Source organism: Heloderma suspectum, chromosome 4 (assembly GCF_057233095.1).
Source record: "Heloderma suspectum isolate Gila_16-S chromosome 4, 16-S_ref, whole genome shotgun sequence".
NCBI lineage: Eukaryota > Metazoa > Chordata > Lepidosauria > Squamata > Helodermatidae > Heloderma > Heloderma suspectum.
This window is the reverse complement of record NC_139461.1, coordinates 204,727,721-204,749,968: the sequence shown is the minus strand read 5'-3', so window position 1 is coordinate 204,749,968 and position 22,248 is coordinate 204,727,721. Positions and strand designations below refer to the sequence as shown.

Here is a 22,248-nt window from a genome sequence, read left to right as displayed (position 1 = left end):
CTGAATGCAAGTCTTTATTGGAAAATCATCAATTTCATTCACAGTTGCCTTTGTTTCTAGAGGAATTTGGCAGATTTCTTTTAAAATACTTCAATTAACATCTCTGTAGTTGCCCAGAATTGACATACTGGCTCCCACAGAAAACGGTATTCCAGGTTTCTAATCTGCTCAACAGGAATCTCATGGCTGGCCTAGGGACATGAGCATTCCATGTCAGAATTAATGCTATCGACCAGATCTTCAGATTTCTCAGCCAGCTTTGTCAGTTCAGTAGGCAAGGTCGACCCTGGAAACAAAAGAAAAGGAGTGGAGATGTTAAAAGAATGAATATTTTGCAAGGCAACGTGCTTCTCATACTTGCAGCTGAAGGCCAAGTTAAACTAATTCTCTTCCTGTCACGGTCCCAACAAGAATCTCCTCTCTGAAGATGGTGTTTGCATTCAGAGAGATGCCTCCAAATCGCAGTTTGGGGGAGATAATTTTTTGGCCAGGACTGAAGTAGGGAGAGAAACACTTGGTTCCCATGATCACTACAGCTTAAACAAGCCATGGTGGTTTGTTTAAATCACAGCACGTGCCAGGTGCAATTTGCCTAATTAACCACCTGGGTGCACCTTTTCATGTTGTGTGAACTGGGATGGCATGGTTTGTTGGAGAGGGAAACAACCCTCAAATAACCCAACAATAGGCCCACCGTGGCTTGTTTAAGAGGTGGTGATCCTGCAAACTGGCGAAAGAGTTAAACTTCCCTGCCAACTTCCTGGGGCTGCTCGGGTTTCCCCAAGGCTATTAACAAAAAATGTGCACATTCATTGCATTCATGCAAGCAATTAAAGTTCAAATAAAAATGTTGTTTATAGCATGTTGTTTATAACATCTCTACTTCAGCAGTGGGCAGAAAGTAGATCTCCAGATGTTTGGGGCTTCAATTCCCAGCATTACTGATCACTGGCCATGTTGGCAGGGGCTTCTGGGATTCCAGAGCATCTAAAGATCTACCTTCTGCCCATCACTGCTCTACTCTGCCTAAAAACAAGTTGTTCAAAAACCAAGGGACTCCAGAAGGGGTAGCAAAACATAATCCTAAAAAAAAGGCCCCATTTTTTTTGTAAAGACTAATTTTAGTGGGCTACGCAAAGCAATAGATATTACATGGACTTACCAGCTGCTACACAGTGGAAGCCAGTAGAAACTTGGGTGGTTGCAGTGGCTGAGCAGAGGCTGTCACAGCGCAACACTGGCTGATTGGAAACGCATTGTGGATTTTCTTCTCCAGGCATATGTGGATTTGGATGATTCACCATGGACTGCTGCAGGTTGCAAGCTGCAACAAAGTAAGCATTGGATCTTTTAAAGCCCGTTAAAAGAAGCTGGACATCCTACAGCTTCATCCCCCAAAGTTACATTTACAGGCGTACCATCTTGATGCTTGTTACTCAGCAGGTATGTGGATTCAAGACATTTATTTCAGAGGTTGAATGGCTTCCTGATTTATGACAGCTGTCTTTAGGGTTAGGGTCAGCACCAGGGATCTTTGGGCAGCTGCTGGAACTTCAATGCTCACTGATGTAGCATTGCGGGAAATTAATGTGGTGGCTAAACCCAGCTGCATGGTGCTCCAGTGCTTGGGCAACTTCTTGGAGCACTGTAGCCAGATAATCCCACAAGGATCCACTCATGGAGGAGGGGATACAACGGAAGCCCGGAGCTGACCCTGGCTACCTTGGTGATAATCAAAACAAGCTATCAGAATCTGCCTACCTCCACCAGGGACTACCCAGGTATGAATAAAGCCTATGCTATCTTTAGCTATGCGGCCGCTTGGTGTTCGGTACTTCTCTGCCAGGTCGCCATACAGCCCACAGAGACCACATGCATAGTTGATCGAGGGGTTAACCGTAACCTTCACAAAAGGAAAACAAAAATTAAATGGAGCCTAGTTTGCAAGAAGCAACATTGCATCACGAACTCATCCTGCCAATGCAAGCACTGAACATACAGACAGCAAAAGTGAGTGCATTGCAAGTTTCAAGTGTTATTGACGGGATCATAAAAATGGACTTGTAAGCAGAGGCGCTGCTCAGTGTTGACTGCAGCTGTGTCCCTCAGCCCAGCACAACAAAGAGTCCTGATAGGAATTTTCCCGATCTCTCAGATTTCAGTGTTAGTCCCCTAACTGCATAATTCAATGACTTATCCAATAGCTAGAGGAACAAAAATAATCACAGTAGTTGTTAACATTTAAGAGCATACAAGTTTGCCTGGAAACTGGAGAGACTGAAAACACTGCGCCATTGGCTGGTCTGATGTTCTTTTGCTCTATCTCAGTCTACACAGCTATTGAACTGGGCTTTCACTCTTTCTCTTGCCTTTATTGATAGCTCTGTTATCATCTGGCAGGCCCCAAAATGTTATCAGGCCTTCCCAAATGTGAAACTTGCAGACTTATGATGGTCGGAAGATTGGGGCTTTATTCCTTGAGCTATTGTTACTCTGCTGGACTCTCACTTCGTCTCTCCTGTGTCTAGTCTGGTTCACACTTGTAGAAGCATTGAAGAGACGAGCAGGAGCAAGCGAGGTTCCAGATCTGGGTCATCTCTCCCCCAACAATGTACAGTTCTAGATTCAGATGTCACAATAAACAACCCAGGGAAAGAGCATCCCTTGGTTGTTTATCTCAGCAGGAGAAGCGGGTGGCCAGGAACTAGCTTGCATGCTCACTCCCACTTTGTTAACCATAGGTCATGACATGCAAACCAGGTGTGGATTAGTAAAATACATATTCCAGAGCTCAGCCTGATAAAAAAAAAAACCTAGGGGTAAAGCCCTGCTACAAATGAACTTCTGCTCTCCAGTCCTAACCATCCCATCCTCTTCCAGGGCTCCCCATTCAAATCCAGTGTAATCATTATCATCATCATTATTTGCTAAAGAAGATAATTTACTTTGATAATCTGGCAGGCAAGCGCAAGATTTGCACTGTAGTTTACAAGCCATTTTACAACCTTAAAAACATTAGTTATAGAAAGAAAATACCGTGACATTATGTCCATCATAGGTCAACGGGTCAACTCCAAAGTTGGGAGCAGAAACAAGAATTTTATCATCATCTTTTATAATCTTGATGGGCACATCTATGTTAATCAAAAAGTTAAATAAAAGTCAAAATGATAATATCACCAGGGTCAGGAGCCAAACAAATACAATGTTCTTTGGACTATAACTGTTGTCCCTCTTTAACTGAAAATTCCTGTTCATCAATACCCACCATGATCTATTTTAGTATATTTCAGAGTATAAATGATTCTGTCTTTATACATGCTGATCTGTATAACTTTCATTTTAGGTAACACATCCTAGCCCTGAACTGGAGGATCAATCCACTCTAATTTTTAAATGCAACATTTCTTCCACACTGATGTTATTATGTTGATGTTCTCTCTTTCTTTGTCAGCCACTCTGATCCTCAAACCTTGAGACAAACTGTTCAATCCATGAGTTAACTCATACAAGTATGCTCTTTTACGTACCTGCAAATGTGAGTGGGAGACTTTTGTCCAGTATTGTTTCAGTACCATTAATATTTGTCAAGAGATTTCCATTGTGAGACGTCAAGACAATGTCACTTGTAGAAAATAAAACAAGGGAGTTAATCTGCTGTGAGCAGAATTCATGAATTCTTTGTCAATGTGTTTGTTATTTCCAGTAAAGTAATTAATAGTGAGCATCATAGTATTCTCTTATCCAAGTGTTATTTGCCATAAAGGGACAAAAATGAGTTCCTCTGCTACTGCACATCACTTTCATGGTTCTTGATTTGCATAGTCATTTTGTCCAGAAGTCAAGTCCATTCCTACTCTTGCTGGATTAATTTAAACTTAGATTGGATTCTGCTATTCTGAGCTACTGATTGCTCATTTAGATTGTCGCTCCACATCATGGTTTGCTGTTCTTTTATTCTGGCAAACCAGTTCAGTTTCTTTGGAAAGCTAGAGAAGTGTTCCTTTACACCAACCTTCCTAAACCCGGCAGCCCCCAGACATGTCAGACTACAAGTCTCACCATCCACAGCCAGATGGCCACTGGCCTGGAGGGAGTTGGCTTGGGGAAAGCTGATTTACACAGTGTGGAATGCCCTAAGGAGGAAGAACATACAGAGAACAAGGGTAGGAGCAGGTGTACAGAAATGAATGTCTTGAATAGACTGGCTGTATGGCGGACGTGATAACACCACACCAATTAGCCACTTAACGTGCAGCCCTATGCATGTCTACTCAGAAGTAAGTCCCACTGAATTAAGTGGGGTTTAGTCTCAGATAAGCGGGTACAGAATTGCAGCCTTAGAGTTTTCAACTCAACACCTGAGACTCTTTCAGATTCCATCACTGGCTGAAGTATGGTGGGCCTTCATAAGGAACAGGCTGTTTTCAGCTGCAGCGCCAGTCATGTGCAATGCTTTCCTAGGAAAGCCCAGCCAACCCCAACACCAGGTTTTAGATGGCAAGGGAAGAGTTGGCCTTTTTTTAAAAAAAGAGGAAAAACCTGTGGTTGTTCTTTTCTTCTGTCATTGCACTGGGGTTGTTCCCCTTAGGCCCTTTTAATCTTCAACTGTGTTGTTTTGGACTATGTAGTTGGCTCTCCTGCTCTCCCATGCTTCTCTTTTTGTTTTTATGACCATTATTGATATTTATTTATTTATTTATTTGATTTATATCCTGCTTTTCCAACAAAAAATGGCACTCAAGGCAGAATGTGCGATATTGTTGTTTCGATTTTGGTATTATCTAATGCTGTAATCTCGATTGATCTTGTGGCTGCAAGCCATTCTCGTTTCTTTTCGAAGAAGAACAGGGCAAAAATATTTTTACAAAAAAATAATAGAATTTGCCCTTTTTTGGCTTGGGTAAATGCTGGGAAAGACTGAAGGCAAAAGGAGACGGGGACGGCAGAGGATGAGATGGCTAGATAGCATCACCGATGCAATGAATATGAACCTGAGCACACTCCAGGAGAGAGCGCAGGACAGGAAGGCCTGGCGTGCTATGGTCCATGGGGTCACGAAGAGTAGGACATGACTGAACGACTGAACAACAAAAAAAATGTAAGAGGCTGAAATTTTTCCTCTCATGTTGTATAACTGGATTATTGCAAAATGATTCTGGGATTAAGTGTGCTTACTTGTTGCCAATACTGATATTGAGCAGCAGGTTTTTTCCATGATCAGGGTCATATTTCATTCGCACCATGAACTTCTTTTTACAGGTACAGTCTTGTAACAAGACCACGAAACAGTTTGGAGGCAGTTTTTGAGGGATACGTTCTCCATTAAAGCCTAAGATCATTTGATTTTGTACTCTGCAAACACCTGATAACAAAGAAAGAAGAATGAGAGGGAGAAAGAAAGAAGCAAATTCAGAATGCCATGTGAGCAACTAATAAAAAGCATATTGAAACTTTGAGGTGATCATTTAATATTCATGATCTTGTAGCTCAGAGAAAAATCTCAGAGAAAAATCTGGACATTTTGTAGGCATTTTTTATAGGAAGATCTGTTTGGTGATCATTTGAACATTTTCCATTCCTTTGTCCAGGACAAGTCATGTTAAGTGATGGATTTTTTATGGCTATGCGGCAGACTGCATTTTAAATCACGTGTCTCTGAAGTAAGATTTTAAATGATAGAATAACGGTGGTAATGTAGAAGTTTAGAGGAACACTTTAATTTATCAAATTGGATCTTGCAGCTTACAGCCACAAGAATTTGACATCACTATAATGAAAAAAAACATAGAGACGTTTAAAGAAACTTATTTGTGAAAACAATATATTCTTAAAGGGTTAAAGCAGGGGTAGGGAACCCATGCCCCTCCAGATGTTGTTGGACTACAACTCCCATCATTCTCAACCATTGCCTATGCTCACTGGGGCTAATGGGGGTTGGAGCCCAAAAACATCTGGAGGGCCACAGGCGCCCCAGACCTTGATGAAAGGCTATGGAGATAGTGAAAGCACTGACCATTCAGACTAGCAAGGACCCTGGTTGGAATATCCCAGATTTCTGGGGTCTGGAGAGTGGGATCCAGAGGCAATGAATATGGAAGCACAATGTCTTTGGCGTAGAGGGTGACCTGGAAAGAAATATGAGAACTGTTTACAAATTAAGCAGAGCTAATGTCCCTTCATTCCAGCACCCTCTTTCTGTTTGTGCCTCAGACAGGCAGAAGCGTCTAACTCATGCCAAGCCCTTAGTTTGTTCACACAAGCTTCAGCAACATAATTATCCATAAACAGTTCCACGCTTCACCTTTGACTATTCCTTCATATTTGTACAATTGGTCAACCAAATCATATTGGTCAAGTAAATCATTTTGCATTATTTGTTGAAAAGGAACAGCTGAACAACTTCAAAGCATGCACAGTGGGAACAACTGCATATGTAAGCGCATACAGCAGCACTGGCTTTCAAGGCTTTCTCATTTCACATGCGTTGCCAAGCACCCCTACATTCTGCTGTAGCCTGCGTCTGGAAAGAGACTGTGCTCCGGCCTTGGAGAAGGGCAGAAGAGCAGCTTCTTTTAGGACAATTCAGGTCCTGCATGTCCCAGGTGAAACTGGGACTCTTTGCAAACACCTTTCTGTGTCCTGATTTCCTTTACCCACCCTTGTTATCACTTGCAAATTTCAGATCTTGCTTCAAGGGTACAACCAGAAGCAAGAAATATGTTGATTTTTAGCCTTCCTGCTTAAGCCAAATGGAAGGGAGAAAGGCAACTTTTGCCTCAAAAGAAAGACACAGGGAAAAGTCTGCCAAGCCCATTGTAGCTACCTTTTGTCACCTCAGTGAGCCCCCTTTGTTTAAGACATTAACCCAGATCCTCCTAACTGCTTCTCACCTGCATCTATGAGGACTAGAGATGCTAATGCAAAAGACCCATCTCCTTCCCCACTCCCTGTCTTCTCACATCAGGAAGGAGAAAGTAAAGACATTTTCTTTTTTCTTCCCTCTCTGGCTGGCATATGGAAACCCATGAGTCATCTTGAAGTGAGAACTTAGGAATAAGTAATTAAAACAAAACTAAGAGGAAGAGGGATAAAAGTCAACCCCCTCGTTTTTGGATTTGAGGATCCTTTCAATCCAGGAAGGACCATCACCCTTGATGCTCAGCAGAGCGACACCACCGCCTCTTCTCTCCTTTCTATTTCCCCTTCTTGTTCCAGGAGCTCAATAGAGCTTCCAGTGCTCTCAATTCAGCAGATACAGAAAAGCAAAACCATGGCTGGCTGGGGAATGCTGGGATTTGTAGGACTTTTTTTCTGTCTAAACGTGCATAGGATTGCACCCTAACTCTCTTTTCTCTCTGCTTTTCCTCATATTCCAGACCATCACCAAATCCCAAAACCCTTGGCTGTGGAGCTCCCTGTTGTTCTTTTAATCTGTTTCTCCTCATTCAAATTATCCCAGGCTGAAACTTCTTTCTCCCTCACGCCTTCTCCATAATTAGCCACACATACATACTTTGTTAGAACAGCACTCATGTTCACCAATTTTGGGCTGGCATTTGCCTCCCCCTTCAAGGGCTAGTTTTCATTTATGCTGTTGCAAGTCATTGCTCTTTAAAATGCCACACTTCCAACACCCGTTTTTGAATGCACACACACGAAATTTTCTACCTTTTATGCTGTCCCTAGCTTTACACCTGATTTTTAAATGCTTGTACTGTCCTCTTTTACTCTTCTCAGTGTTAACGGCTTTTGGTTGTATGATTCTAATTTCCCTGATTTTAATTCATTTGAATTCTTAAACAAATCATTGCCTCATGTGTGTGCTTGGTTTGCATCTATGTAATGTGCTTACACATCCATGTAAATTACAGCATACATCTTAGCACTTGCCCATTTAGCAATTGTTCTGGGAACACCACTGGAAGGTCATAAAAAGGTGGAAAAGCAGGTCTCTGATTTCTGTTTGAACTAATTCACTTCTGCACCATGGAAATAATACCATGTACAATTCACCATGGAAATAATACCATGTACAATTCACCTTTTCCATCCTTATGACCATGGCAGCATTTATTGGACTACGCAGAGCCAAAACCGCTGTAATCTGTTGCGAGGGGTTTGTTTCCACTTTTTCTGAAAAGCCGATCCAGTAAGCAGCTCCATGGATCATCACTGTAATCCTTGAAAAAGATAGGAAGATCTGACTTAACTGGCTATAGTCATTTAAAGGGGGGAAGGGAAGGCATTCTGCACATCCTTAAATAAAACATTCTCCAAACAGCCTTCAGGTCCAAGGTGAAGCAATCCGAGCTAATCCACAATATGACAGATGCAGGCTCCAGGGCATGATGCTAGTGTTTTACAGTTGGGGGGTGGGTGGGCATGGACGATTATAATATTTTTGCTCATATAGAAAAAGAAACATGGCCACAAAAGCCTTCAAGGAAGGCATACTCTGGATAGAGGCTGATCTAGGAGACAAGTAAGGGGTTTATTCCAGATTGCTGTGCACCAGATCACAAATTAGATTGGCGGAAGGCCAGCGTAAAGCATAGTAAAATGGGGAGGAGCTAAGTCTTTGCTCCTTTCCTCTTTAATCACCCACTGTCAAAGTACTCAAAGATGGCTACCTGTCATTGGAGGGGGAGGGATATCATAGGATGTACTTAGTTAAGAAGCCCATGCATTCTTTCTGGTGAAGCCTCATGATCAGCTGTAACACAGAGGCTGGCTGGGTCTAAAGATCCCCTTTTTAGTGACTAAAAAGATGTACATGAGTGATGGGCCAAGCAGGCAAGAGTCTGCAGGCCTGATCTGGCCCCCGGCCTAAACTGCTAGTTGCCAACTTTGTCAGGAGAAAAGGGCTAGCAGCTTTTTAGAAGGCTGCTTTTCTTTAGCAAATACATTCATAACCCATTTTATATGTCTCAGGCTTTGAAAACAAATTGCAAGCTTGGGGCAAGATTTGTATTAAGACCAGACGTCCTGTTTTCCAAAGTCGTTAAATGCGACTTTCTTTCATGAGAAAGATCAGCATGATAAAAAAACCAGCTGCTATGTCACCAATTAATTATTTGAATATATACATTTACTCACCTTTTTACATAGTCTTCCACTGCTGTTGGGAGGTTGGAATATGTTATCTTCCCCTGCACAGCTGGATGCTGATCAAACAAACCCGTCTCTATTTCTGCTCCAAGCTTCACCTTTAATCCCGGGCCGGCTGCCAGCAAAGCCTAAGTGGTAAAGAAGAGTGTTAAATAGATTTTAAATAAATACATGCATCCTCAGATTTAATGCTTCATGGGAATCAATATGCCACCCTTCTCCAACGCAGTACCCTCCAGATGTGTTGGACTGGCTCAGAATTATGGGAGTTGCAGTCCAACTTGAGGCACCCAGTGGGGGAAAGCTGCAATATACTTTAAAGAGAGACTCACCTTTACTTTGTGAGGGTTGGGCATTGCAGCTTCCAAGACAGCAACTATCTTGCTTGGCTGTGGAAAGCTTTTCACATTGATTTTCACCTGGGAGGAGCTAGTGAACAGCACAGCACTGATTCCAACTTCTTTCTTATCATGACGGAGGCCAAAGAACTTAGCGGACATAACTGGCTCCAACTTTGGGGCCAGAAAAAAGAGAAGGAAAAAGTTCTTTAGATTGCTGATCTCGTAAAAGAAACAACACAAACGTATTGTTTTGAATTGGTGGGAAGAGGTGTCAGTGGCTCCCAAACATTTTGCTGAAGGGTCTTGCCAGTGGAGGCATGCCTGTGTTTGAGACATGCAGAGGCCATTCTTCTTTATGAGCATTTCTACACCAGCCTAAAATCTTGCAACTTTACCAGGGCTTTCTGTTTCCGTTTTAAATGAGGGATCACGACGGGCTCCCTTTACATGTGCTTCCCTCCCCTCCCCGCTTTTCCCCCTTATCTGCGTGTTCTATATGTTTCATTATACAGCCAATAGATGTTTCTGTGATCTCGCTCCTCTTATTGCGGAATTTCCTCTTTTCACGAGGGAACTCAACCCGCAGTAATTTCGTACCTCATTATCTCCAATCTTTTGGAAAATAGGATAAAGGTCATTTAGCATGGGAAACGCCCTGGAGGTTGGCGATGTCACGTAAAGGACCTGCAAACTTCCACAAGTAACCAATCTCAATAGCAGGATAAAAACCCTGTGTGTAGAAGCCCTATGCCTCCTTATGGATGACTTATGGCCATCAAGTGACACCCACCACCGCCGCCGCCACCACCATTTCTCAAAACGACTGGTCTATTTAATAACAGCAGATCATGATACCAAGCAGAAACGTGTGCATAGATAGGGTTTATTTTAGGCTGAGAAATATTCTAACCAAGAATGTACCACTCCATACATCTTATCATTTTGTTATTCCTTCCAGTGAGAATTCTCAGTGGTGCTTCTCCAGGTTCCAGCTCTTGCTGGAGATTCTTTCCAAAGAAACATGCAAGCCCCAAACAGGCAGCGTGTAGTCTGAATTCATTTCAGTCTAGTCTCCGACCCAGTTTGGGGACTGAAATTGCTTTGGTCACATTGATAGGCAGGGGGATTGTTGATTCTCCTGGACCTTCATATGAACCTCCCCACTCATCAAACAATGTCCTGCTCCCTATTTCTTTACCATTGGAGACCAGATTAGTGGGCAAAAGAATCAGGGCTTTCTTAATTCAGCTTGTCTTAGGGCACCTCCCCCAACCTGGTGCCCTCCAGATGTGCTGGACTACACCTCCCCCAGTTGGCTGGCTGGAGGATGCTGGGAGTTGTAGTCCAACATATCTGGAGGGCACTGGGTTGGGGAAGGTTACGTTAGGGAGACCTAAGGCAAATTTTTGCTAAAGCTTTTAGAACAGGGATGGAAAACATCCAAGGATTCGGAGGCCACAATCAGTGATGCAGCAACAGCCACAGGAAAGAAAGACCCATTTCAAAAGGAAAAAGCAGTTGTCCCTGCTGGATCAAAAGGCAGAATATAAATCTAAAATCAAACAAAGGAAATGAAATATGAACAAATTAAATCTGGTCACTATATTTTCCTGTTTGTGCTTCCAAAGTCAGCTTTGTAAATTCCCATTAGTGTGGTTGTTTCCTAAAGGGAATATATTTTGATACTGACCGGTGTGCCTTTTCTGTCTTCTTGGCTGCTGGAAGCAGAACTGGAAGCAGAGAAAGAGATGCTGCTGCTATCTGTTTGCTGTTTCCATGACTGCAAAAATAAATATAAAAAGCATGCTCAAGACTTAAAGCAAGTTCCAGATTAAACAGTGGTGGAAGGCAAGGAAAACTGCCCAGTTCAAAGTTATAGAGGACTTTGAGCTGGGTGGTTTTCCTTGAAGCTCCTATAGTAAATAGCCATCTCTCCAAGTCATGCTAGTGAAATTGCTTAGGACAGCCTTCCCCAGCCTGGTGCTGTGTTGGACGGCAACTCCCATAATTCCCAGCCAGCATGGTCACTGGCCATGCTGGCTGGGAATCAGGGCCAGCGTGAAGGGTAGGCATAGTCAGGCACCTGCCGAGGGCCCACATCCCAGCAGGGGGCTACGGACAAGACTCCCTGGAATTGTTCTCCCTCTTCACATTGCAGCCTGCTTGTTTAGCTGCCTCTCACTCTGGCCTGGACAACCGTTGCGGTGGTGAGAAGGAGCAGCAGCAGCAATCACTGCCTGCTTGCTCACTGCCTGTGAAGCAAGCAAGGGGGAGCAGTGATGAGAAAGAGAAGGCGCAAGAGCCATTGGTGACCATGACAGTGAGAGGACAGACTCACAGAGGGATGGAGCCCATTAAAGGTATCTTGCCTAAGGGCCCTCAACAACGTAGAGCCAGCATGGCTGGGAATTATGGTCATTGCAGTCCAACCCATCTGCAGGGCACCAGGACAAAGAAGGCAGTTTTGGGACTATTCTGCCCTATATATTTTAATGATGACAGTGGCAGTGGGCGGATGGGTACCACTGGTACTGGAGAAGAAGGATTACACAAAGTCACCCTCACAGACAACTGCCTCTCCTCCACCCAGATGAGCCAGTAGTACTGCAGTCACCTCACACCTGAAAGGACTGTGTTGCATTTGCAATGAAAGTTTATTGCAGCCTTAAAAAACAGTCATGATAAATCAACATTTCCAAAGGAAAAAGATGGAAGGGCAATGGGGAAAGATTGGAGATGCAGATATTTGGGATGGACACTGTCTAGCTTGAGAGACATAAATGAGAGAACTGACAGTGTGTGAATAACTGGAGAAAGTGTCTAGAATGGAAACACCCCAAGAGTCAGAAGCCCTCATCGCTTGTACATTTCAGGGCAACATCAGTAGAAGGGACATTTTATAAATACTCTCATGCTGCTAACATTCTGTTGATAGTTTTCTGGCTTTGGTTTTTTTTTTTTTTTTTTGCCCTTTCTAAGCCTTCTATGCCACCACCTAGTGAACTAAGCTGAAAATCTTACCTGCTGTTTTTGCACTGATCTGAATGTCATCTCATAAATTTCTTTTGGAGCTCCCTTGGGAGAAAAAACGGAAGAAAAGCAGAAAGTTGAAGAGCAATCAAGAGATGAAATGGTTTTTTGAAATCATAGGGCATCTCTACACCAGCCTAAAATCCTGCATTTAAAACGGGGCTTCCTGCTTCTGTTTTAAATGCAGGATCACGACAACAGCCTCTTTCACGTGCTTCCTTTCCCCCCACCCCTTTCCCCCTCCTTCTCCCCGTAGCTAAGTCTTCCATTATCTTTCATTGATCTCGCTCCTCTTCTTGCTGCTTTAACTCTTTTCACAGAGGAAAACAACCGGGTAATTCAAAAGCTCATTATCTGCGATCTATTTAGAAATGGAACAATGGCATTTAGTGCAGGAGATTCCTGGGATGATCACTGTGTCATGTAAAGAGCCCGCAAACTTCCATGAAGGAGCAATCTCAATTGCAGGATAAAAGCTCCGTGTGAAGAAAGCTATAGAATCATGATTTAGGCCATCGAGTCCAACCCCCTGCTCAGTGCATCAATCTAGTTTGAAGCACCCCTGACCAATAGCTGACCACGCTCTGCCTGAAGACCTCCAGTGACCCACCACCTCCCTAGGCAGTTGTTTTCATTGTCTGACTGCTCTGGCCATTAGGGAGTTTTCCCTGCTGTTCAGCTGAAACCTGCCTTCCTGTAACTTAAGCACACTGTTTCATGTCCTACAGTCCTCGATGTTAGAGAACAGGTTGCGGTCCTCTTCTGTATGACAACCCTTGAAAAGTGCTCTCCTATCCCCCTCAGTCTTCTCAAGGCTAAACATAACCAGTTCCTTAAAATAAATAATAGTTGCTTAAGGATCCTTAGGAAGTTTTGGAAATGGAGTAGAAAGAATAGACTTAATGCTATTCTAATATTTAAAGTTCACAGCAACACTACCATCACTTTGAACTGTCAAAAACTTTCAATCTTTCAAAGATTGTGGTGTGTGCTGATTCAACACACCAAGCACCTTCGAGTCACAGGGATGCTCATCTCCATGCTGACCCAGTAGTCCAGATGGCAGACCATGAGTCAGCATGGGCGGAAAATGGTGGAATTCATGCCCACAAACCCATGCCACCTTGTACCTATTAATATGCGTGTGTGTCGTTGCTCCCTACCATTCTGGTTTCGCACCACATAGTGAGATCAGGAACTGCTGAGCAGACACCATCTTAGGTAAGCACTTCTTAATCCAGAGCAGTTCCGTTGACTTTCCATTAGGGAATCAATGGATCCAGGATTGCAACCTAGCATTCCACTCCTCATAACTCACACCAGCATTTCCTTCTGCAGCTCCATGCTTTATTACATGGTGCTGTAGTATCTGTGGGTGTGCTCCATCCTAAGGACATCTATGCCAACAAGTCTTACATCCAAGCATAGCTCATTATGGAGTGAATTCTATAGAAGGTGCCTTCAAACTCCAAGCACCTGGACTTAGCATGCCAGATGGGTGGTGGACTCCCCAACCAGCTCAGTTGATGCATCACTGGAAATTGTAGCTGACCCACATCGTGTACAGTGTCAGCTGGAAGGAACACAGATATACATCCTTACGTTCCACCACCAACACGCCATCCCAGGTGAACAGTTTGCTTCTTCCTTGGATCAGCTGGAGTTGAATTGCTGAGCTTTCTGTGTGAAGCCCTTTCTGTCTGCCTGCCTCCCATAACATACCCATCAGCTCTACACAGAGCAATGACAGTTACCTTTTTGTGGGAACTTTTGACACTCGCACTGCTGCTGCTCCTGGAGTCGCTGCTGCTGCTGGAGTCGCTGCTGCTAGAAGGATTCTTCTTACACTTTTGCTTGTTAGGACGTTTGCCTCTATTACGATGTCCATCCTTGCTGTTGCTGCTGCTGCTGCTAAAGTCACTGCTGCTGCTGCTTCTGGAGTCGCTACTGCTGCTGCTGCTAGAGTCACTGCTGCCACTAGAGTCGCTGCTGCTGCTGCTGCTGCCGCTAGAGTCGCTGCTGCTGCTGCTGCTGCCGCTAGAGTCGCTGCTGCTGCTGCTGCTGCTGCCGCTAGAGTCGCTGCTGCTGCTGCCGCCGTTAGAGTCGCTGCTGCTGCTGCTGCTGCTAGAGTCGCTGCTGCGAGTCTTATCCTGGCAAGGATGCTTGTCTCTACAGCGATGTCCACTCTTGCTCTCACTACTGCTGCTGCTGCTGCTGCTGTCACCAGAGTCGCTGCTGCTGCTGCTGCTGCCGCTGCCACTAGAGTCGCTGCTGCGAGTCTTATCCTGGCAAGGACGCTTGTCTCTACAGCGATGTCCACTCTTGCTCTCACTACTGCTGCTGCTGCTGACACTATGGGGAGACTGACTGTGGTGACCACGCTTCTGTTTGCGGTGATCGCTCTTGCGCTCACTGCTCATAGTGCTGCTACTCTCACTGCTGTCCCTCTTGCTGCTCCTGGTGTCGCTGCTCCTGCTGCTGCTACTCTCACTGCTGCTCCTCTCTCTACTCCTGGTGTCGCTGCTCTGGCTCTCAACTGTATTTTCCCTGTACCCCTTTTTAAAAGAGCGGGAAGAAGTGGTAGAATCAGAGGAGGAGGATGAAGAGAGGGAACTAGCTGTTTTGGTTTGGGGCTCATTTGATTGCTCGTCAGGGTTTTCCTGAGTTTGGCTTTCATCCTGCAGCATGAGTCAAAATAAAGCAAAGAAATGGCTTTGTTAAAAAAAAAAAAATTGCGCACGCACACAGCTCATTTCATTACATAGTATTTGTTTGTCTTCTTTTCTTAGCAGGGAAACAAAATAATTGCTAAGGAGGCTGACTGTATTTTCTGTTATGTGTGCAGCTACTATAGTTGCTACAGAGAAGGTGGAAGTTGACAAACTAAGGGTGCCCATTCATTCAAAAAGAAACTGTACCTCTGGCAGATGGAGCCCCTTGATTCTTACCTAGATGGCTTTGACTCTTTAAAAATGGTACAGTCCTGACACAGTCCTCCATGTGGATTGTTTCACAGAAAGATTAATTTGGATGACAAAGGTGATGATTTATGGTCAGTGTCCTTCACATACCTTTGCTGTGTCATAGGGTGCCACATCCCTTCTCATCCTCAGTGGCTCACGGCCGAGCTGGAACTCCACCAGGACCTTCTCCAATGGACAAGCTTTATGGATGATAATTCACATATATACATTAGAAAATGAACACAATTTCACAAATGCTTGTAAGAATACAAATTGAACATTCTGATCACATGAATGTTATACCTGGTTCAATATTAAATGTCACGTTGTGTTCTGCACAAAGAATGTGGGTCAGTGGATTCGTTATGGGCACAACATCTTTGGCTCCCTTGCTTGTTTCAAGACCCAGTGTCAGACATGGTAACTTCATTCTGTATTTCTCTGTATGCCTGGGCTTGTAGGACGGATTTGTTTGCTGCATTTAACATAGGTTTATCAGTATTTGGCAATAGGCCCCAATATGATAATATACAATGTGTGAACAATAAACAGAAATGAAAGATATACAATATATAAAATCCCAACTTCCAGTGACAGTCAAGGCAAATTAAGCACATTTGGGGTTGTTGTTTAATGGGGGCTGTGAAAACACCCCAGCTTTGAAGCCCTCTAAGCACAAGGCATTGAACCTCTTTCAGCCCAAGGGCCAAATTCAATTTCAATTTTGGGGGCAGGGAGGATTGCACTCCAGTGGTGAGCAGGGCCAAAGGCAAAAGGGGCAGTGCCAAAACACCAGCATATTTTAGCTTGAAGTTCTTGCTGCCAGTAAGTGCGCCTTAGGAGAGGTACTTCAACATTTTAGAGGGGGTGGCAAGCTGTAGAAAAGCCAAAAAACCACCAAATGATCAGCAGTAGGGGGAAAGGGATGGAGCATGAGGAAGGGGCATGGCCTTCTGGAGAACCCCAGTGGCGAACTGAGACTCCAGGTGGGCCTGTTTTGCCCCACAGAGCTGAGGTCCAACACCCCTGCGCTAAGCTTTTAGCTGAAGTATGACCTGCCTGCTTATGTATAATGTCTTACTATTAATGTATTTTGGGTTTTTATGTTACTGTTTATTTCACTTTTACTCTTTCATTGTAAGCTTTCCAGTGCAACCTTGAGAGGTAGAAGGGTGGGTTTATTATTATTAACAACAACAACAACAACATATTTTTAAAAGATTTCCATTTGCATGATGAACAGGGTGAGAGAAGCATACGGATGATGAAGGTTGGAATGAGGAGAAAAAAGGACAATGTCAGATGGAAGCTATGGGAGGAAGTGGGTACTGCACAAAGGAAAAAAGACATTTGATAACTGCCTCATTTGCCAATGCTGCTGTTACCAAGCTTTAAGAAGATTTGAATGTGTGTAACATACTGGGAAGCTTTGACCTACATAAGTAAAGTAGACATAAGGGTGAATTTAGCATTTTTAAACTGTCTTTTTTCCAGAGGTTCGACTTGTTTGTGTACCATTATGACTGAATATATAGATAATACGTAGATTTGATAATCTTTAGAAACTTGGTAAATAATGAAATTAACTGGTAATTCTTAATAAAAAGGTGTCCCCAACCAGTCGTGTCCGACTCTAGCGTGTGGTGCTCATCCCCGTTTCTAAGCCGAAGAGCCAGCGCTGTCCGAAGATGCTTCCGTGGTCATGTGGCCGGCATGACTGAACACCAAGGTGCACGTAACGCTGTTACCTTTCCCGCCGAGGCGGTACCTATTTATCTACTTGCAATTTCTTGCTTTCGAACTGCTAGGTTGGTTAAGAACTAGTGAATTCTTAATATTCACTAGTAATTTGGAAAGGCTAAATCTCAGACAAATTCTGACATTCTATTTATTTTTTCAAATTTTGTTGGAAAAAAATTTAAATCCCACTTTTCTAATAATCAGCCTCCAAGAAGATTAACAACTACTAAAACTATTAGCAATGTATTGATTTATCTCAAGAATCACCAAGTATCTTATTTATTTTTAAGAACCACCAAGTATCTTTGAAAGGGCTGCAATGTCTAGTTCATTAATTTTATTTATGTATTAGATTTGTATACCGCCCAACTGGTAAGTGCCCTCGGGGCAGTTTACAATCATTAGTTTATTTAGTTTAACAGTGCGATCCTATACGTGTCTACTTAGAAGTAAGCCTCGTTAGATTCAGTAAGACTTATTCCCAGCCAAGTAAGTGTGTATGGGATTGCCATCACTCTTATTTACACGTTTGCCAGAATGTGTCGACTTTTACCAAGTACCAAGGAGACATCGTTATTTCACATTTACCAGTAGATTTCTACCATTTCCAAGCACCTTCAAAAAGGATCTAATTTCACCCTTAGTTCCATGATTTATCAGTAGAAATAAATAAAAGAGAGACCAAACTACATGCAAGACCAGGAAATAATGACATTTACCACAGGACAAATATGCACACCCATAGAAGAGATATTTACTTTGATGTTGCCTTTTCCTGCAGTGAACTCTCCATCCAAGACATCAATTTCAAATCCTTCTGGAAGAACTGGAGCCTTTTTCTCAGAGTCCCAACCTCTTCTTGATACAACACGTCCCTCGTGGCTGTGTGGATTTGCAATGAAAACTATTTAACTTATGTGATTAGGAAGCACCACAATTAATTCAAAGGAAAAAAAAATCTCATTCAGGGCCAGGAATGCAGCAAGGTGACAGAGGCCATCGCCCAGCAGTAGAAAACAAGCTTCCCATACATAGAGGCTGTGGGTCTGTTCTTGATACCTTCCATTAAAAAGGTTTGGGGTATCAGGAGTGGGTAATCACTAAATCCAAAACCTTGGAGAATAGATGGCACTAGTGCTGTGTCAAACATTTCTTCCTCATTTTTTCCCAATCATTATTGGAGGGCCTTTTCTGCTGTGGCACCCCAGCTGTGGAGTGAGCTTCCTAAAGCAGTTCTCTGGTGCCTACATTGCATTCTTTCAGGTACCAGCATTTTCCCAGTATTTTAGCATTGTAGCGTTATAGTCTTTTAACTTTTCTGTTTTAAATCTGTTACTATATTTTAAATCTCTGCCTTGCTGCTAGGTTTTATTCTGGTTGTATTTTTATACTGTAGTTTTAAGCTTTTATATTTTATACTTTTTTATTCTGTACTTCGTAGTTTAAATTTTTGTGAACCGCTCAAAGAGTTCGGCTATTGGGTGGTATGGAAATGTAAAAAGCAAAACAAATTATTTCATTTGATGCAGAATAAAGGGCTTTTGAATTTTTTTTCCAAAGGGGAAGAAAATGTCAGTAAAATTCTTGTGTGTGTGTGTGGGGGGGGGGTTCTTGCATTTACCTTAGTTATGAGGTGACCAAGATACACGCGCGAGAGAGAGAGAGAGATGCGAGAGAGAGAGAGAGAGAGAGAGAGAGAGAGAGAGGAGTCCTATCTTTCATTGTTCAATCATTTCTCCAGCAGACTGCAGCATCTCTGGCTTCCCTTGCTTCAATTTAAGTTCAGAAAAGGGGACAATAGGTAACTCCTCCCATGTGGCTTTTTCAGATCAGGAAGCATGGGCAGCTGGGGCAGCTGCAGAGCGATGAAGAGGTACATAATAGAAAGAAGAAATACACAGCACCCTTTCCCACCATGCAACAATAAGGTAAGCTCAAAATACCAACAGAAATTCTAATGAAATTCTAAAGCACGTTGAGAATAAGGCAGAAAAATGGAAGCCTCTTTTATGGCGGGCGGGGTAGGGAGTAGGGAGTGAAACCCTTTGGGAAATTGGAGGGCAGATTTTGGCAGGGCACTAGATGGTACAATTAGAAAATTCTGTCAGGAAACAGAACGTTTCAGGACGCAAGTGAAAGAGCCAGAGCCCCTGTTCCCTTTCTGGCCCTTGCCTAAAATATCCTATGATCAAATTTTATGTATTCTTACTTATGACAGAAGCCTTTATGGGACGCTGGTTAATAAGATGTTACGCAAATGAAAGATAGCCACCCTACCTTGCCGTTATCAGTTCATATGGCTTCTGGGGGAAGTCCATGCTGAATTTGACGTTCTTCTTTTTCATATCCATTGTGACATTCAGGCTGGGTGAGATGTTCAGCTGAAATCTGCCTCTACTTTCCACAACATTCTGCTGGAAACAGGCGTTAACTCCAAACCTAACCGTTGCCTCACCATGGAGACTGAAATAAGATGGGAAAGGCCCCATATTAGACATTTGTGCAGCAGATATAACTAGCAGACCCAGGCCTAACATCAGGGAGAAGGAGGCAGCTGCCTCAGGCAGCTTATTTTGGGTGTCATCAAAGGACAGCAAATAGTCAATTTCTTTACTATTATTGTATTGTTACTCCGAAGTAGAGGCACTTGTGGGATTTTCTATCTCAGGAGCAACTTGACATGCAGTCGGGGGCAGGGGGAGAGCACCATTTGCTGTTCTGCCTCAGGCAGCAAAATATTTTGGGTGAGCCCTGATAATTAGTGTGCTGTCACCCTCAGAATTTGTTTTTCATTAATTGAGTGGTCAACTGTGACAATTACTTTCCCCACCCCCACCCCCAAACCACCACCCCCATCACCCTTACTATGAAGGTATTATTTTGCTTACACAATATTGCTCTCAAGCTGAGCTTGTATAATGGCTTCTCTGAGATTGTTGTGAGATACCATTGCATTTGCTGCAAGAGACAAAAAGAATAAAAAATGTCCAAAAAGTAGACAAACATATATAAAGGACTAAGCCTCTCTTAACCATTTGCTAGCAAACCTATGACCTAAATATTGACGTGAATCAACAAAATGTTTGGCTTCATAAAAATATATACATATGGCTACAAATTAAACAATATTAAGTAGTAGTTCAAGACAGAACACCAGTAGACGTGCAACCCTATTCATGTCTACTGGTAAGTAAGTTCCATGGAATTCAATGGGACTTACTCTCAGGTAAGTGTGTACAGGATTAAAGCCTTAATATAATAAGATGTAATGTAAATAGAGATCCCATCCATATATCTGCTAATAATTTAGGGTAGCAGCGCACCCCCAACTGGTGAAATGTTTTAAAGAAAAGAGAATGCTCCTCTATTTATAACTCAAACAGAGCCGTAAGGAGCTCAGGTGCTAACATGTATTAGCCAAGTTGGCATCATAGTAGTTAACGATGCTTTGATCCATCGACATAGTTAAGGACAGGTCTTGATTGTACTCTCATTATGCCCTAGTAAATCAGAAGTAATCTCACTGAGGTGAGACTCATTGAAGCAAATGTAAACAGGATCAGAATCCGAGCCATACCCCCAAAGCTCATTCATTATAAAATAATATGCTTTGAACTTGCAAGATCTATTGAAAGGGACACTTTATGTTTGACACCACAAACTGTACTTCTAAATGGTTCAAGGAAGTGGATTAGGAGAGAAAAGTTAATTGCTTGGAACAAGAAAGATGCACACGGGAATCCACACGCTCCTGTTTTATCAATGTTGTCTGTTATATTATAGGTACAGAAGAGATGTACACCTTGTGAGTGTGTTCTCGTGGCTTGTAATTCTTCCCTTTTGTATTTAAATTAGTTAAAATAAAAAAGACATGCATCATTTGAACAGGATAAAGGAGCCGAGCTAGTGAAGCGGAAATTGGAATAGTAGGTGCTCAGGGATCCTAACTGTATCCCTACTACTGATTAGTGCCCTCTGCTTAGTTCAGGACTTTATTATCCTGTGTATATACTTGCGTATGGGTGGCAAAGATCACAACATTTTGTTTGTTTGTTTGTTTAGAATTTAGCCATAGCATTAAAGCAAAGTAATTAAAACTCCTAATGAACTCAGGTCTTGGATTCACCACGCTCTGCAACTTTTCCCCTAGGGCTATTGTTCCCAATAAACCATTGGGACATTTGGTAACCTCCAGGCTTACCCTTTAATGAAGCATCTGCCCTCACAATGACATAGGCGCTCACTTCATTTGTCAGACCAGCAATATTAGGTAAGAGATAGCGAGACTCTACAAGTGCAAATTGAGTGAGCCTTGCATTCGTGGTGCCTTTGACGGTGTCAAGGATTCTCTGTATTACTGTTCCTGCCTCCTGCATCTACAACAGGGCAAAGATACAATAGGGTTAAAAGACATGGAGATTAAACATGCATAGGATTGCACCCTAGCAGTGTTGACAGAAAAAAACATCTGACAACTCCCAGCATGCTGCAGCCAGGCAAAGTTTTTTTTTGTTTAAACATGCATAGGATTGCTCCTTTAAGCAGGTTGTGAAAGAAAATAGACTAGCTTACCTTTATAAAAGGCTGCATTCCATTGAAGTAATAATGAGCGATATTTTGGCCAAACAAGTTGACACTAAAAGCTGCAGAAGGATTTTTTTCAGGTACTTCTTTGAATCCTGGCAGCTGAAAATCAAACCAATAAGAGACATTTAGTACTGGGTCTCTTCAAGTAAGGAGATGTAAGTAAATAAAGAACAATAGACATGATTTTACCATTTTAATTTTAATTTTATTTTTTTGTTCTTTTTTGGTTTTGTTATGTTTTCGGTTTGTTTTGTTTTGTTAAAATTCACAGTTAAAAAATTGGGGTAGGGGGGAAATAGAAACGATTTCACCATTTCATACTGTGGTCCTAAGTACACTTCCCTTGCAAATGCTCACACCTTACAGAAGGCCTTTTTTGTGAGCCATGATTTTACAATGCCCCCAGACTGCCTTAATTCATTTAGAGGCTACAACGTGAGTAGCTGATCGGGTTATTGATTGCAGCTTACACCTCT

General features: G+C 42.8%; 1 protein-coding gene across 1 annotated transcript; it reads right to left on the bottom strand.

Moving 5' to 3' along the window:
* Positions 1-20,648, bottom strand: LOC146347988 (uncharacterized). The gene is made up of 19 exons (XM_084851634.1): positions 20,594-20,648; positions 20,074-20,143; positions 19,463-19,648; positions 17,944-18,067; positions 15,749-15,920; positions 15,554-15,645; positions 14,237-15,160; positions 12,474-12,527; positions 11,143-11,232; positions 9,444-9,623; positions 9,100-9,239; positions 8,045-8,183; positions 6,017-6,128; positions 5,179-5,365; positions 3,531-3,625; positions 3,037-3,134; positions 1,762-1,903; positions 1,163-1,324; positions 1-286 (listed from the first exon to the last, which is right to left on the bottom strand). The coding sequence occupies exons 1-19, from the start codon at positions 20,646-20,648 to the stop codon at positions 192-194; spliced, it is 3,117 nt and encodes a 1,038-aa protein (XP_084707760.1). The 3' UTR covers positions 1-191.
* Between the last annotated feature and the right edge of the window lie 1,600 nt (positions 20,649-22,248).

Coding starts and splice junctions, on each gene's coding strand:
- LOC146347988 (XM_084851634.1), bottom strand. CDS start 20,648: ATGTCGATGGATCAAAGCATCGTTAACTACTATGATGCCAACTTGGCT. Junction 19,649..20,073: donor CAGCTTGAGAGCAATATTGT/GTAAGCAAAATA, acceptor ATCTTATTTCAG/TCTCCATGGTGAGGCAACGG. Junction 11,233..12,473: donor GATCAGTGCAAAAACAGCAG/GTAAGATTTTCA, acceptor TTATTTTTGCAG/TCATGGAAACAGCAAACAGA.